We start from the raw sequence: 16,429 nt of genomic DNA, 5'->3' as shown, positions 1-16,429 counted from the left end.
TCTCTCTCCTTTCCCACCTTCCCCCATCCTAGTGAAGACAAACAATAAGCTATCAGTCATACATGTAAAATCATGCAAAATGTTTCCATATTTGCCACACTGGAAAAAATGTGAGAATATGACCATTCAATTTGCTGTTCTTTCCCTGGAGGCAGAGAGCATCTTTCCCTCATTTGCCCTTCGGAATGTCTTGGATCATTGCACTGATCAGAAAACTATGTCTTTCACAGGTGATTGGCCTTAAAATATCACACACTACATCCAATTTCTCCCGGTTCTGCTTGCTTCACTCTGCATCAGTTTATGTAGGTCTTGCCATGTTTTTTCTAAAACCATCCCTCTCATCATTTCTCATGGCACAGTAGTGCTTTTATCACAATCAAATACCAAAATTTGTTCAGCTGTTCTCCAGTAGATGGGAATCCCCTCTAACTCCAGCTCTTTGCCATCACACAAAGAGCTGCTATAAATATTTTTGTATATATATATGAGAGAGAGAGAGAGAGAGAGAGAGAGAGAGAGAGAGAGAGAGAGAGAGAGAGAGAGAGAGAGAGAGAGAGAGAGAGTTCTTTTTCCTTTTCCTTTTTCTTTGATCTCTGGATTACAGACCTAATAGTGGTATTGCCAGGTCAAAGAGTATGCCAAGTTTTTCCCACCTCATTACAGATTGTTCTCCAGAATGGATGGACCATTTCACTACACCATCATTTCATTAGTATTTCTATATCCCCTCCAGCATTTGTCATTTCTGGTAGGAGTAAAGTGGTTTCTCTGATTTGTTTTAATTTAAATTAAATTTAAAATGAAATTTTAATTTAAAAAAATTTTTTTACATGATTAGAGATAGCTTCAATTTCCTCTTTTGAAAACTGCCAGTTCATATCCTTTCACCATTTATCAATTGGGGAAATGCTCTTATTTTCATAAACTTAAATTAACTCTATACTCAGTATATTTGAGAAATAAGCCTTATCAGAGAAACTTGCTTGTAATTTTTTTATATTCATTGTTTATGGTATCTTTTAGCAAAATATAGTTTGCCTGATTGTGTCTTTTAATTGGGTCTATTTTGACCTTTTCCTTGTCTGAGATCCTAACTGCCACCCCTGCCTTTTTCACTTCAGCTAAAGCATAATAGATTCTAGCCCAGCTTTTTATTTTAACCCTTTATGTGTCTGTTCCAAGTATGTCTCTTGTAAACAACTTATCATTGGATTCTAGTTTCTAAGCTGTTTTGCTCTCTGCTTCCATTTTATGAATGAATTCATACCACTCAAATTTGCAATTATGATTACTGTGTGTTTCCTTCCAACCTTTTTTCTTCTGCTTCTTCTCTTTCTCTTTTTATGCTGCCCCTATTTTGCTTTTGACTTCTGCCTCCCTTAATCTGCCTTCCTTTTTATTATCCTCCACTTTTTTCTTATTTTCTTCCTTTCCTGTTTCCCCATTGGGTAAGATAGATTTATATATCTCACTGAGTGAATATATATATATCCTTCCCTCTTTGAACTAATTCTGATGAGAGGGAGGTCCAAGCATTGTCCTACACACCCCACCTATTTCCCCCTCCACTATAAAATTTCCCCCATTCTACCTCTCTCTTCCCCATTCTTCCAGTGCCTTCCTCTTTTTCACCTTTTAATTATTTGGAGATCATTTCAACATAAATGACTCATACCCATGTCTATATAAACTTCTAACAACTGCCCTGATGATGAGAAAGTTCTTAGGAATTACATGGATCGTCTTCCCATGTAAGACTATAAACAGATTAACCTTATTGAGTCCCTTGTGATTACTCTGTCTTGTTTGCCTTTTTGCATTTCTGTTGAGTCTTGGTTTTAAAAGTCAGATTTTCTATTGAGCTCTCTCTGGTCTTCAGGAATGCCTGGAAGTCTGCCATTCATTAAAAACCTATTTTTTTCCCTGAAGAATCACACTCAGTTTTACTGGGTGGGTGATTCTTGGTTGTAATCCTTGCTCTCCCGGGTCTTCCAGAATATCGTATTCCAAACCTTCTTCTCCTTTAATGTGGAAGCTGTTGCATCCTGTGTTATTCTGACCGTGGCTCTATATTTGAATTATTTGTTTCTGGCTGCTTAGAGTATTTTCTCTGCCTTAGAAGCTCTGGATTTTGGCTATAATATCCTGAGAGTCTTTATTTTCAGATTTCTTTCAGATGATTGAGGCTTTCAATTTCTATTTTACCTCTTGATCTAAGAAGGCAGTTTTTCTTTATAATTTCTCGAAATAAGATATCTAGGTTCTTTTTTTTTTAAATCCTAACTTTCAGGTAGTCCATTAATTATTAAGTTATTTCTCCTCAATCTATTTTCCAGGCCAGTTGTTTTTCCAATGAGGTATTTCATATTTTATTCAACTTTTTTTTTCATTCTTTTGACTTCATTTTATGGTTTCTTGATGTTTCATGGAGTCATTATCTTCTTGCCCAGTTCTTATTTTTAAAGAATTATTTTCTTCATTGAGATTTTGTGTCTCTTTTTCCATGGCCTATTTCCAATAGGCTATTTGACCTATTCTGCTTTTAAAAATTATTTTTTTCATGACTTTTTGTGCCTCTTTGACTATTAGGCCAATTCTATTTTTAAAGAGTTTTTCTTCAGTATTATTCTGTGCCTTATTTACCAAAATGTTAATTCTTTTCCCATAATTTTCTTATATCATTCTGATTTCTTATCTTAAAATATTTTATTATTCCAAATTTTAGAAAATCAATTAAAACGAGCAAATATAAAAAGAAAAAGATTATACATAAATGAAATCACTAGCCTTGTATAAGTTTTTCTTATTTCTTTTCCTAATTTTTCCTCTACTACTTTTCCTCTTATCTCTTTAAGCCTTCCAGGAATTCTTTCTGGCCTTGAGTCCAATTAGCATTTTCTTTCAGTCTTTGCATGTAACTGTTTTCACATTTTTGTCTTCTTCTAAATTTATATCTTGGTCTTCCCTGCCACCACTATAGATTTTTATGATCAAGTTCTTTTTTGGTTGTTTGCTCATTTTCTTAGCCTGTTTCTTGACTTTGAACTTTATGTTAAAGCTGGGCTCTGCTCACCTTGGGGTTGGGAGGCACTCTGCCAAACTTTGGACTTTGATAGTGCTGTTTTCAGAAGTAGTTCTGGGGGTCTGCAAGTGTTTGATGCTTCCAAGGTGGTGGTGTCCTATGAGAGGTATGATCACTACTCTCTGGGTCTACTCTGGTCCATCCTCAGGAAGGGGCTCTGGTACCCTGTAGCCACAAACACCAGCTAGTGCTTTGCTCTGCTCTGGAGTAATGGCCTAAAATTGCTTATGGGCAGTAGATGTGCCAGTTAATGTCAGCAAAGGACCCTGAAATCTATTTCAAATAACGAGTTTTCTGGTGCCCTCTTCATTTCTAGGCAGAGTGATGCTTAAGGCTGCTGTTGCTACAGTCATGTGTAGGTCTCATCACCAGTGTCACAAACCTCTCCTGCCAACCTAAGTTTCTTGGGCCAGAAAAATATCCCCCCCCCTTAGTTTTTATGAAAGGCTCTTGCCACCCTTTAATTTGATTTGAGGCATTATTTTTTTTAAACCCTAACCTTCTGTCTTGGAGTCAATACTGTGTATTGGCTCCAAGGCAGAAGAGTGGTAAGGGTAGGCAATGGGGAGTCAAGTGACTTGCCCAGGGTCACGAAGCTGGGAAGTGTCCGAGGCCAGATTTGAACCTAGGACCTCCCTTCTCTAGGCCTGGCTCTTAATCCACTGAGCCACCCAGCTGCCCCCTGAGGCGTTATTTTAAACTTTTTTGGAAGAGAATGGTAGAAGAGCTCACCTGGGCTGCTACCTCTCTTGTCCACTATATTCAGTCAAATCTTTAAAATGTTTTTATTTTAATAACAAATTTCCACATGAGTTTTCCAAAGTTATATAATTCAAATTGTCTGCTTTCCCTCTTCCTTCTCCCCCTCCTGGAGCTGGCAAGCAGTTCAATCTGGGTTATTACATGTATTAATTTTCACACAAAATATGTTTCTATATTATTCATTTTTATAAGTGAATAATCTTGTAAAACCAAAACCCCAAATCATTTGCCCAGATAAGCAGGTGATAAAATCATCTATATTTATATACTCCAACAGTTCTTTCTCTGGAGATAAATAGCATTCTTTTTCATAAGTCTCAGAATTGTCCTGGATCATTATACTGCTGCTTGTAAAGGTATATCACATTTGATCATCCCACAATATCGTTGTTATTGTGTACTGTAATGTTCTCCTAGTTCTGTTTATTTCACTCCACTTCATTTCACATAAGTTCTGTCTAAAATCATTCTGTTCATCATTCCTTATAGCACAATAGTATCCCATCACTGTCATACCAAATTTGTTCAGCCATTTCCCAATTGAGGGACATCCCTTTAGTTTCCAGTTCTTTGCCACCACAAAGAGAACAGCTATAAATATTTTTGTACAAACAAGTCCTTTCCCATTTTTTTATCTCTTTGGGATACAGACCTAATTGTGGTATTACTAGATCACAGGGTACGCATTATTTTATAGCCCTTTGGGCATAATTCCAAATTGCCCTCCAGAATGATTGGATCAGTTCACAATACCAGCAATGTATTAGTGTCCCAGTTTTGCCACATTCCCTCCAACATTTATCATTTTCCTTGACTGTCATATTGGCCAATCTGATAGGTTTGAGGTGGTACTTCAGAGTTGTCTTAATTTGCATTTCTCTAATCAAGAGTGATTTAGAACATTTTTTCACATGATTATTGATAACTTTGATTTCTTCATCTGAAAACTGTCTATTCATAACCTTTGACCATTTATCAATATGACAATTTACATATTTGAGAAATTAGACCTTTATCAGAGAAATTTGTTATAAAAATTCTTTTCCAGTTTGTTGTTTCCCTTCTAATCTTGGTTGCATTGGTTTTGTTTGTACAAAACCTTTTTTAATAAAATTGAAATCATCCAGTTTACATCCTGTAATGTTTTCTATCTCTTGTTTGGTGGTAAATTCTTCCTTCTTTATAGATCGGACAGGTATTCTATTCTGTTTTCCTTAATTAGCTTATAATGTCACTTTTTACATTTAAGGCATCTACCCATTTTGACCTTATCTTGACACAGAGTGTGAGATATTGGTCTAAACCTAATTTTTGCCATACTGTTTTCCAAATTTCCTAGCAGTTTTAGTCAAATAGTGAGTTCTTATCCCAAAAGCCAGGATCTCTGGGTTTATCAAACACTAGATTGCTGAGGTCACTTACCCTAGTCTATTCCATTGATCTACCCTTTTATTTCTTAACCAGTACCAGATTGTTATGATGAATACTGCTTTATAGTACAGTTTAAGATCTGGTACTGCTAGGCCACCATCCTTCACATTTTTTTTTTCATTAATTCCCTTGATATTCTTGACCTTTTCTTCTTCCAGATGAATTTTGTTATTATTTTTTCTTGGTCTATAAAATAGATTTTTGGTAGTTTGATTAGTATGGCACAGAATAAGTAAGTTAATTTAGGTAGGATTGTAATTTTTGTTATATTAGCCCATGAGCAATTAATGTTTTTCCAGTTGTTAGATCTAACTTTATTTGAGGGGAAAATGTTTTCTAATTGTGTTCATATCATTCCTGCTTTTGCCTTGGCAAATAGATTCCCAAATTTTAAATTGTCTAGAGCAGTGATGGGCAAACTACAGCCCATGGGCCAGATGTGGGCCCCCTGAAATGTTCTATCCAGCCATGGGACATTATTCCTAATCTGAGGAATACAATGATTAGGATGCAATACAATGAAACTTCGAAAGAGTTGCCTCAGAAACAGACTGACAGATGAGCATTTCCTTTCCTTTGGCCCCTCTTTAAAAAGTTTGCCCATCACTGGTCTAGAGTGTTTTTAAATGGAGTTTCTCTTTCCAACTCTTGCTGCTGAGCTTTGTTGGTAATATATAAAAATGCTGATGATTTATATGGATTTATTTTGTATCCTGCCCTTTCTCCTTTCACTTTTTTCCTCCATTCCAATACTTTGCTTTTAATCACTCCCCAACTCTCCCTACCTCATATTACTCCCCACCCCACCACCTCCTTTCTTATTCCCCTTCTATTTCTCTGTAGGGTGAGATACCTGTATCTATTCTGTACCCTAATGAATCTGGCTGTTCATCCCTCCCTGAGCCAATCCCAAGGAGAGTATGGTTTAAGTATTACCCAGCACTACCCTCCTCCTCCCCTCCTGCACCTCTTTATGTGATACGATTTATCCCATTTTACTTCTCTCTTCCCATTTGTGTTAGTGCAGTCCTCTTCTTTACCCCTAGATTTTTTTTACACATCATTCCAAACAGCTTGCTATCACACGCTCTGTATATTTCTTCAAACTACTGTGATAATGATGTCTAAGACACAAGGTTAGACCCCCACCCTACTAGTGAGGTGCCTCCCTGAAGCCGGCCACCCACTCCACGAAGATTCCTCGTGGGTTGGACACTCAGAAAGGGGCACCAGGGACTGAGAGAAACTGGGTTACGGGTTAAGGACTCATGGAGAGAGAACACGAGGAGAGAATAAATGCACACAGACACGGGAAGTTTGGGCATTAGACAGACAGCGAGTGAGCTCTGATGATCAAGAGCTTCCTGGTTAGGAGCTCTGCTGGTTGAGAGCTTTTTTGCCAACTGACTTCTTGTCACCTCTATTGGGGTTAGGACAGTATGGGGGGAAGGGGAGAGCCCCGGGGCCTGATGCATTAACATTAGGAGGTGATCATCATAAAATGCAAAGTGCAGAACCTGAAACAGTAGGTAGGGCTAAGATGGCCCAAGGGGCTACCGCTGTTTGATACCTATGTTAATTGATCATTGAAGGAAAAGTCTGGAGACTGAGATAACCCACCTGTGTTCTGGGGTGTAGCCTTAGGGAAGGGCTGGGGATTTGGCCTGGTCCTGGTTCAATTTGACTCCAGATTACCGAGATCTGTCATTAGCAGTAGAAGAGTCAGTTTTTGAGCACTCTTAGAACAATATCACAATTAATGTATACCTGGATTGCTACCCTCCCAAGCCCAGCCATGCACATAGTGGGTAGCACTTAAGCTCCAACAAGCCCCTTCTACCTTAGAGGGGGAAAACCTTCTGTCTTACCAAGGCGCATATTTCATGTCTGTTGGGTGAAGCAAAAAACTTTTCTCGACATCCAGAGCCCTCCATCATGGGACACTGTAGAGCCAGTGTAGCCTCCCCTCAAGCCTTTGATGCCTGCTTATTGTCTGGCACCTGCACCTTGGCACACACGGGCTCGGGTGTCCTTCCTCCTCGCCTTGACTGGTTCTCACCCCGTGGGTTTGCTGTGGCTAAATCCAGCCTTCGTTTGGGCCTCTGTGCCTACGTTCCTCCTCGGCACCAACAGGGCAGGTATACAGCCGGCGCTCGGGCCGTCGCATGCTCTCAGGGCGGCCCACAGCTCCCCGTCACCCTCTCGCCCTCTCGCAGGATGCCATGCAGTACGCAGCCGAGTCCAGGGATGCCGAGCTGGCCGAGAGCCTTCTGCAGTGGTTCTTGGAGGAGGGCAAACAGGAGTGCTTCGCAGCCTCTCTCTTCACCTGCTACGACCTGCTGCACCCCGACGTGGTCCTCGAGCTCTCCTGGCGCCACAGCATCATGGACTTTGCCATGCCTTACTTTATCCAGGTGATGAGGGAATATCTTACCAAAGTAAGTATGGAGCGCCGGCCAACCTCTGCACCCAGGGCGGGTTGTGGGGGGCAGACCTCCGGGAGACAGATCCTCGTCCCGTCATCAGAGGCGGGATTGTTGTCCCTCGTCATGGTGGCCTTGGGCGGAAACGAGAATCCATTCATCACGAAGCCCTCTCTGGGTGCTGCCCCTCCGGGTTGGGGGCTTCTCCCACTGCTTTCTTCTTAATATGGCGAGCAGACAGTGTTTCCCTGACCTCCCCCACGCTGGAGCACGCTCGAGCTCCACAGGGCCACCAAGATGAGCACGGAGCTAGCTGGCCAGAGGGGTGGCTTGGGGGTCCCCCAGGCCCTTGGGGTCAGAGTGCACCATCCGGATTCAGACCAGGCCCTGGTCCCGAGAAGGCAGGAACGACAGTTCTGTGGGCTCTGTCCTGGTCCAGCTAGTCACGCCCCCGCGCCCTCGGCCCCCGGCGGGAGGCCTGGTTTTTCTTCACCCCTGAGACTTCGGGGGCTCCAATCTCCGCTTCTCTTGCAGGGGGATGGGCTGTTTAGTGAGGGGACAGTCTCTGGTTTTCACCTTCCTCCATCCCTAGACGTGCCCAGGAATCTGTGCGAGGAGCCTACTTGTCACCCAGATGCCTTTCCTCGAACTCAGGGCCTCCTCATTCCTAATCGTTCCCCAAAGGACAGCCCTTGGCCGTGACCACTTGAACATCCAATCAGGCCTTGACATTTGTACCCTCTAGAAAAAGAAAAGGGGCAGTGAGCTCTTGGGGTGTGTGTGTGAGTGTGTGTGTGACTGTGTGTGAGTGTGAGTGTGTGTGTGTGTGAGTGTGTGTGTGTGAGAGAGTGTGTGTGACTGAGTGTGTGTGAGAGAGAGAGTGTGTGACTGTGTGAGTGTGAGAGAGAGTGTGTGTGACTGTGTGAGTGTGAGTGTGTGACTGTGTGAGTGTGAGTGTGTGTGTCTGAGTGTGAGTGTGAGTGTGTGTGACTGAGTGTGTGTGTGTGACTGAGTGTGTGACTCTGTGTGTGAGAGTGAGTGTGAGTGTGTGTGTGTGTGAGTGTGTGTGTGTCACTGAATATTTGTGTCCAGATGTGTGTGTGTCTGTCCCCGAGTATGTGTGTCCTTCCTTGTCAGCCTCCCTGAGCCAGGAGGCTCTTCTAGAAAGAAGCCTGTGTTGATGAGTTAGAAGCGAGGCCGCTTGGGTGTCGGCGGCTCTGGGGGGCTCTCGGGGCTCACCGCCTCCGCCGGTTTCCCAGGTCTGGCCCTTGAGCTGGTCTCGTGCCTGTGGCCTCACCCACCGGGCGAGGCCCGGGCCCTGATGAAAGAGCTCCAGTGTCTTTGGAGGCCAGAGACCTCAGGAGCCTCCCTCAGTCTCCCCATCTGTCAGCTGCAGACATAGACTAGAGGAGGCCGACGTCAGCTCAGCGAGCCTCCGGCTCGGCTCCGTTCTGAGGTCAGAGCAGGCGTCTGGGGGCCGCTCGAGGCCCCACGACCACTTGGACGTTGGCCCACGCTGGGTGCTCAGAGCCAGCCCGAGAGACGAGCTTCCTAGCAGGCGCCGGCTAGCGTGTGAGCCTGGGGCCGCCCGGCCGGCTTCTCACCGCGTGTTGCTGCGCTTTGGGGTGTCCCGGGCCGAGGGGCTGAGCGTCGAGCCGGGGCCCCCCGGCTCCCAGGCCTTCCCGGCGGATGCTCTGGGACTCGGGGACGGGCAGGGCCGAGGCTCATGCACAGCCCCGGCCAGGGTGGGCCTGGATTCGCACTGCCATGCGGGGCCCTTTTTGAAGGCCGGCAGAGGACAAGACGGGAGTGTGGGGAGGCCCAGGGCACGTCACGGCGGGGGCTGTCCTGGGGCCAGGCTGACCCGGACACTTAGCGGGGCTCAGGCTTCTCGGAAGACCGGCCCAGGAGGAGCCCAGATGGCTTCTCCGGCTGTCTCTCTTGCCTGCCCGGGAAGGTAGTGGCCACCGCCGCCTCCTCCTCTGCCCTCGGGCCGGCACTGGAGACGGTGGACGAGGCTCCCCTTTAGGTTGGTGGTCAGGAAGAAGCCCCGGGAGCTGGGTTTGAATCCTGCCTTCCCCCTGCGTCAGCTAGACGACGTCCCCCTGGGGCAGAGTGGGGCTGCCAGGGCTGCCCAGGACGCCGGCCTTGAGCCTGGGGCCGGGGGAGCACCTGCGGCCTCGTCCTGCTCTGCCCAGAAGTCCTCCGTCCGGGCCCTCGGCGGAGCTCTGAGCCCCCGAGAGGCGTGCAGCGGGGGGCCGTGCAGGGCCGCAGGCCGCCAGGCCCACCTCGTCCCGTCTTCCTCCAGGTGGACAAGCTGGACGCTTCGGAGAGCCTGCGGAGAGACGAGGAGCAGGGAGCGGAGCCGGCGCCCATCGTTTTCGGTACGTGAGGCCGAGGCCTCCCCTTCTAGAAGGCCGAGTGACCGCTTGCTTCCTGCTCCCGGACCAGGATGAGGGGGCGGGCAGGGGAGAGGCGGGCCGCAGGGCCGTGCCCCGACGTGCCGGCCGCCGCGTGTGCAGGGAGCATGTGCCGGGGTGCCCGCCATCGCTCGGGGGGTGCACGTGGCTACAACTGTCGTTGAAATGTGAATCTGATTTTTTTAGATTTTGATGGGCATGAATGATACCCAGTGATTCGGCTCAGTAAGTGTCACATTCCCAGGCCCAGCTCTGATAGCGAGGAGGCGGCGGCTCTTCTCCCCGGACAGCTGGGGCCTGGCAGGCGTCCCCTCCGGCCCCAGCTTCCAGGCCCGGCCTTCACGGCCGCTCCACGAGGCCCTCGAGTCCGGGGCCGCTTTGGCAGCAGAGTCTCTGGGACGTGCTGCCGGCCAGACGCCTCCGCCACGTCCGCCCACGGCCGACCTTTCCTCCTGGGCCGGCAGAGGCGGTCCTGGCGCCCCTCCCCCCCCGCCCCTCGTGAGACCTTCCAGCGGCCCGTCCAGCCCGGCCCGACCCCCCTCGGCTCTCTCCTTCTCTTGCAGGCCAGCAGCTGATGCTGACGGCAGGCCCCACGCCGGCGCCTTCTCAGACCAGCTTCTCCTACGGCTACGGGGCTCCGGCGTTCCCCCAGGCACCCGTTTACAGCTTCAACATGTAACCGGGGCTCCGCGGGGCCCCCTCCCGCCCCGTCCACCTGGCCAAGGAGCGATCCGGAGGCCCTCGCCGCGGCGGCGCTTCCAGAGGACGCCCGTTCTGTTATTTATTGTCTCTAATGTTCTGTAGCTTTCCGTGCCCAGGCCGCCCGCCCGACCCGCAGGGCCTCCCCGCCACAGCCAAGGGAAGCCGGCGGCCCCTTCCCACCTGCTGGTTCTGCGGGCACGAAGCCCCCGCCCCATCCGTCGGGGGCGCAGGAACTGCCTCACCTGCCTCCTCCCCGTCTGCGCTGGCATCCAAGAAGAGCACGTCGTCGTCGGAGGGCCGGAGGCGAAGGAAGGAAGGAGGAGGGGGAGGGAGGGAGGCAGGGAGTCCTGGAGGAGGCCGGGTCTCTGGAGCAAGGCCCGGACGGGAGAGCAAAGGTCATGGGTCAGAGATGGCTGCTTGGGGAGGTGTGTCGAGGGGAAGAGCACGTGGGATGGGAGAGAAGACGACGATGCCAGCTTGCCTGGAGGAGGCGGGAGCCGCCTGGGTCCTGGCGCCCCCCTCGGGTCAGGCCGCAGCAGGCCACGCCAGCAGGCTTGTTCCTTTGGGCCCTCTTCAAACACACACCATTAACATTTGTTGTCTGGAAATAGATAAGTGGATAATTTATGGTTCTGAATCTGCCGCTAATCATGAGGAATAAAGCCCGTTAGAGCTCAGTCGTGTCACGTGTGGTTCTGGGCAGTGGGAGGAAGGGCCGGGGGAGGGAGGGAAGCACCTCCCACCCAGGGAGACGGTCAGTCTCGCCCCTCTGCCCTGGGTCCTTCCCCAGGAGGATCAGCCCAGAGCGGAGCCCCAGGGTGAGCAGCCACCCGGGACACAGCCTAGGAGCAGCCATTCCACAGAAGGCCCCTCGGGGAAAGTCAAAGAGGAGATGGAGTCCCAGCCAGGTGCTTTAACCCTGGATCTGGAGGACTGGGGCTGGGTGACCTCAGGAAAACACCATTCCCTCTCTGGGCTGCAGCTGGCTGTGGTCTTCCGTGCATAGGAGAGAGGATGAGCCCCGTAGTCTTTGGGGAAATCCAGGAAGGCTTCCTGGGAGAGGGGAGGGCATTGGAAGACTAGCCCAGCATCCAAGTTTCAGTAGGGTAGAGTTTGGGCCTGTTTTGAGAAGAGTGTCAGGCCAGGCACTGGGGATGCCAAGCCAGAGATGAGTCATTGCATCTACCCGGGGAGATGACCCAGCCTCAGAAGCCCTATGCAGGAGGCAGCATTCGATGCAAGGGCCGCAGGGGGCCACCTGCTGCCACTGAGGAGATCTGAGGCCCAGCAGGCCCAGAGGGGGAGGGACGCCAGGGCCCTCCCTAGAAGGCCAGGCAGGCTCGTGGCACTGGTCTTCAGCCCTTGGCCGCTTGCCCTCTGCTGTCTCCACCTTTTAATTCCCTTAATGCCCCCTTCCATGCCAGAAAAGCTCTCAAATCCGTTTCCATGGCGCTTAGTATTTGGCACAGAGCTTGGGAAAAAGCCGAATCCATGTGGGCAGAACAGCCCTGGAGTTATTCTCCTGAAAATGGCTGGGCCTCCAACAGGCCACCATGCCCAAGCCTGGCAACTGCCCACACTAGATTTTGGGGTCCCCATCCATGAGGAGGGGCTATTTTTTTAAATTTAGAATATTTTTCCATGGTTACATGATTCATGATCTTTCCCTCCTCTCCCGCCCCCCTCCCAAAGCTGACTAGCAGTTCCACTGGGTTTTCCATGGGTCATTGTTCAAAACCTATTTCCATGTTATTCATATTCATATGCTGCTTTTAACGCCAGAACCCCAAACCTATCCTGACTGAACCACATGATCCATCCTCTGTTTTCTTTCTGCACTTCTGCTCCCACAGTTCTTTCTCAGGATGTGGAGAGCTTCTTTCTCATAAGTGCCTCCAGATTTCCTGGGTCATTGTGCTCCTGCTAGTAGAGAAGTCAGTTACGTTCAATTGTGCCACAGTGTAGCCATCTCTGCTGCGTACAGCATAATGTTCTCCTGGTTCTGCTCCTTTCCCTCTGCATCAATTCCTGGAGGTTGTTCCAGTTCACATGGAATTCCTCCAGTTTATTATTATTCCTTTGAGCACAATAGTATTCCATCACCAGCAGATACCACAATTTGTTCAGCCATTCCCCAATTGAAGGGCATCCCTTATTTTCCAATGTTTTGCCACCACAAAGAGCACAGCTATGAATATTTTTGTACAAGTCTTTTTCCTTATGATCTCTGGAGTATAAACCCAGCAATGCTATGGCTGGATCAAAGGGCAGGCAGTCTTTTATAGCCCTTTGAGCATGATTCCAAATTGCCATCCAGAATGGTTAGATCAGGTCACAACTCCACCAGCAGTGCATTAATGTCCCAATTTCGCCACATCCCCGCCAACATTCATTACTCTCCCCTGCTGTGAGGGGTTATCTTTGAAGGAGGCTGGGCAGTGGCCTTTTCCTGTGGCCTCCATTCCATGTGGCCATCCAGCCTCCCTCCCCTGCCCAGAGATCCCTGGAGAATGTGCTGAGAGATTAGCTAGCCTCAGGGAATGGCTCACTCCTCAGGCCCCCTCCTAGCCTCTCCTCTCAAAGCTGCTGCTGTTCTAACAGTTTTGTATTTTAAGGGCAAGGGCTAGGCAATGACTGGCCCAGGGTCCCACAGCTAGGAAGTGTCTGAGGCCAGATTTGACCCAGAACTCCCATGCCCAGGCCACCCAGCGACTTTGGAGCTGATGTTGGGGTTCAGCCTCTAGAGCCTCCCCGGGGCTGGCAGACAGAGCTGCCAGTGGAGAGATCCTAGGGAAGCGGTGCTGGGGCAGGGCCTGCTGGGAGGCTGCCCCTTGGGCCTACCTCACTTCTCCAGGCATGAATCTTGCCTCCCATTACTTCTCCTTGGAAGCTCAGCAAACAACTGCCCCCACTACCCAAAACAAGTGCCCTGGGCGAGAGCTCTCATGGGGGCAGCTGGGTGGCCCAGAGATGGGAGGTCCTGGGTTCCAGTCTGGCCTCAGACACTTCCTGGCTGTGGGACCCTGGGTGAGTCCTTTAACCCTTGTCAACGTGGAGTCTAGAAGCCTGAAGCTTGCAGCCCAGAAAGAGTTAATGACCCCCAATTCAGTTAGCTTAAAAGGTGAGAGCCCCAAGTTGGACCTTGTCACAGAAGAGTTCTTCCCTGAGGGGAAAGTCCAACCTCAGAGGGCTAATCCCATCCTGGGTCCTTGGGCCAAAGGCCTTTACCGGGGTGGCCCAGCCCTTGGCTGTCTGGGACTCCTCATTTGCTTTGTTCCCCTCCTCCTCAGCCCTCAGTGCCCCCTAGAAAGGCCCTGAAGCTCCTCCAGGTCCAGGGTGGAGGCCAGACTGAGAAAAGGGCCCAGCAGCGGACGTCTCCCCATCCTGATGAAACGGTGGCCTTCCTGACCACTTGGGCACTTCTGTGCTCTTTCCCAGTCAGCCCTCGGCAGCAAGCCAAAGTGTGGCTTCCAAGCTGGAGGTGCTGTGGGGTGCAGAGGTGAACCCCGGGTTCTAGAAGGGGGCCCCTTGCCCGCATGCAAGACTCTGGAACCTGGCTTCAAAGGAGAGTGATTGATTAGGAATGGAGAATTCTGTGGTGGAACCCCCTGGGGGTTGCTCCCAGAATGCCTCTGTTCTGGAGTGGTAAACACTCAGGCATTCGGTGGGGGGTTTGGTCATCTGCCAGGCTCTGCCTGATGGATGCCAGAGATGCAGCCCGATGGTATCGCCTGGAAGGGCATCTCTGTGTCCATCTCGATCTAAAGGGCGATCCAGGGCTGATAAGCTCTAGAGCCCTTATCAGATGTTCTTGGGTTAGGAGTCACAAGGACAGAAGGGAGCAAGAGAATTGGCCTGGGTTTGGGGGGGTCCGATGCCCATGCCAGACAAAAAGGGCTTAAAAAAGAGAGCAGTGACAAGGCGCTGCAGGGGAGGCCCCAAACCGGCCCCCCCATGACCTCCCATTCCCTGCATGTTCACAGGAGGGGACCCTGAGCTTCAGAGAGGGCAGTGACCTACCCAAGGTCACACAGCTATCCTGGCTCGCCTGGGGCCCCAGCAGCTGCTAGATAGTGGAGGCCCCTGTGGAGCCTGTGGCAGTGACTCCCCCCCCCCTTCCCGCGCTGAGCCTCAGTTTCCCCGGCAGTAAAAAGGGAAGAAGATCCAGGGACTTTGGCCAGCCGAGTTGGAACCTGGCTCTGTGGCCTCTGGGGTTCTCCCAAGGCAGAGGCAGAGCTCAGGCTCAGCCATGACCTCACTGGAGAAGCTGCTGCTACGTTGTTACCCCCTTCTTACAGGCTAGTATGTATCTGAGGCAGAATTCAAACTCTGCGGGGCGCTTCCTAGCGGGGTGACCCTGGGCGAGTCACCTCCTCTCTTCCGGATACTCCGTAGCGTTCTAAGCCCCAAGGGAAAGTGCCACAGCCGCGCCCCCACCCCCGGAGCCCTCGGGGAAGCGTGAGGGGGGAGTCAATCCCAGAAGCCCCCGGGAAGTCGGCTGCAGACCTCTCTCGGGGAGATTGCATTGTTGTAAATACAATGTAAATCCTGAGGAGATACTGTGGCATTGTGGGGCGGAGAGATACAAAGACGCTTCGGGGAGGAAGTGGCCGCGGCTCTCCTCCGGAGAGGAGGGAGGGCGCCCCAGGACGAGGGGACAGTGTGCAAACACGCGGAGGTGGGAGGTGGGAGGTGGGAGGCAGGCTGCCACATGGACCCCCACCGCAAAGAGGCATCTGGGCCTGCGGGCATTCGGCCGCTGACGTGGGCCCCGACTCGGAGGAGAGGCTGGAGATGACGGGCTCCCTGAGCCCCTCAGGCTGCCAGGGTCCAAGCTGGGGGGGAGGGGGACCAGCTCCGGCCAGGTCAGACTCGGCGATCCCCTGGAGGCCAAGCACGGCCGCCCCCACGTCGGTCGGAGCTCAGGCCAATGGAAGATGGGGCTGGGGGGTGCGGAGGGAACCCGCAGGGAGCCCGGCCCCCCGCCAGGGCCAGAGCACCCTCCTCGGGGTGGGGAAAGTGGGCTCGGCCCCAGCACCTGGGCATTGTGGGAAGCAGAGCGGCTTCGGAGCACGAGTAAAAGTGAAAGGCCTCGGGGCGGAGTCCCCGGGAGGCTGCTCGCGCCGCTGTGCCCAGGCCCAGACACACGCACACTCACACACTCCGACACGCGCGCGCGTGCGCGTTCATCCAAGCCCGACCCGAGGTCTCCGGCCCAGGGAAAGGTCCCCAGAACGGAGCCCGGCGACGGCCGAGTCCCGAGGACCTAGAACCGAGACTAGCCGGCCTGCGGGAGCCGGGAAGGCCCTTCATGAGCCAAGGCCCAGAGTGGACAGATGGGGGAACCGAGGCCCCAGGGGGAAGGCGCTAGTCCGGGCCCGAACCTCGAGGCCACGGCAGAAAATGGGAAACAAAGCGGCGCCGCCCCGCCCTGCCGGGCGTGCGGGAGAAGACGCGGGCGAACCTCGGACCCGGGCCGGGCGGGCGGGGCGGGGAGGAGGAGACTGAGTCAGGCGGCGGGGCGGGACCGGAGCCTTCCGACCTCAGGCGGGGGGCGGGCAGGGGCGGGGCGAAGCCCTGACGCCCAGGCACCGCCCCCCCCGCCC

General features: G+C 51.2%; 1 protein-coding gene across 1 annotated transcript in view; it reads left to right on the top strand.

The window, feature by feature from the left end:
* The window catches only part of CLTCL1 (clathrin heavy chain like 1), a 91,334-nt gene extending 79,834 nt beyond the window's left edge, over window positions 1-11,500 (top strand). Inside the window, exons 30-32 of the mRNA XM_044674518.1 lie at window positions 7,495-7,716; window positions 10,010-10,085; window positions 10,685-11,500. Coding sequence (XP_044530453.1) covers window positions 7,495-7,716; window positions 10,010-10,085; window positions 10,685-10,800 — 414 coding nt within the window. The 3' untranslated portion in view covers window positions 10,801-11,500. The remainder of the gene's footprint in view (window positions 1-7,494; window positions 7,717-10,009; window positions 10,086-10,684) is intronic.
* Window positions 11,501-16,429: the final 4,929 nt, after the last annotated feature.

This window comes from Gracilinanus agilis, chromosome 1 (genome assembly GCF_016433145.1).
Source record: "Gracilinanus agilis isolate LMUSP501 chromosome 1, AgileGrace, whole genome shotgun sequence".
Classification (NCBI taxonomy): domain Eukaryota; kingdom Metazoa; phylum Chordata; class Mammalia; order Didelphimorphia; family Didelphidae; genus Gracilinanus; species Gracilinanus agilis.
The sequence above is the reverse complement of the archived record's forward strand: the minus strand, read 5'-3'. Positions and strand labels throughout refer to the sequence as shown.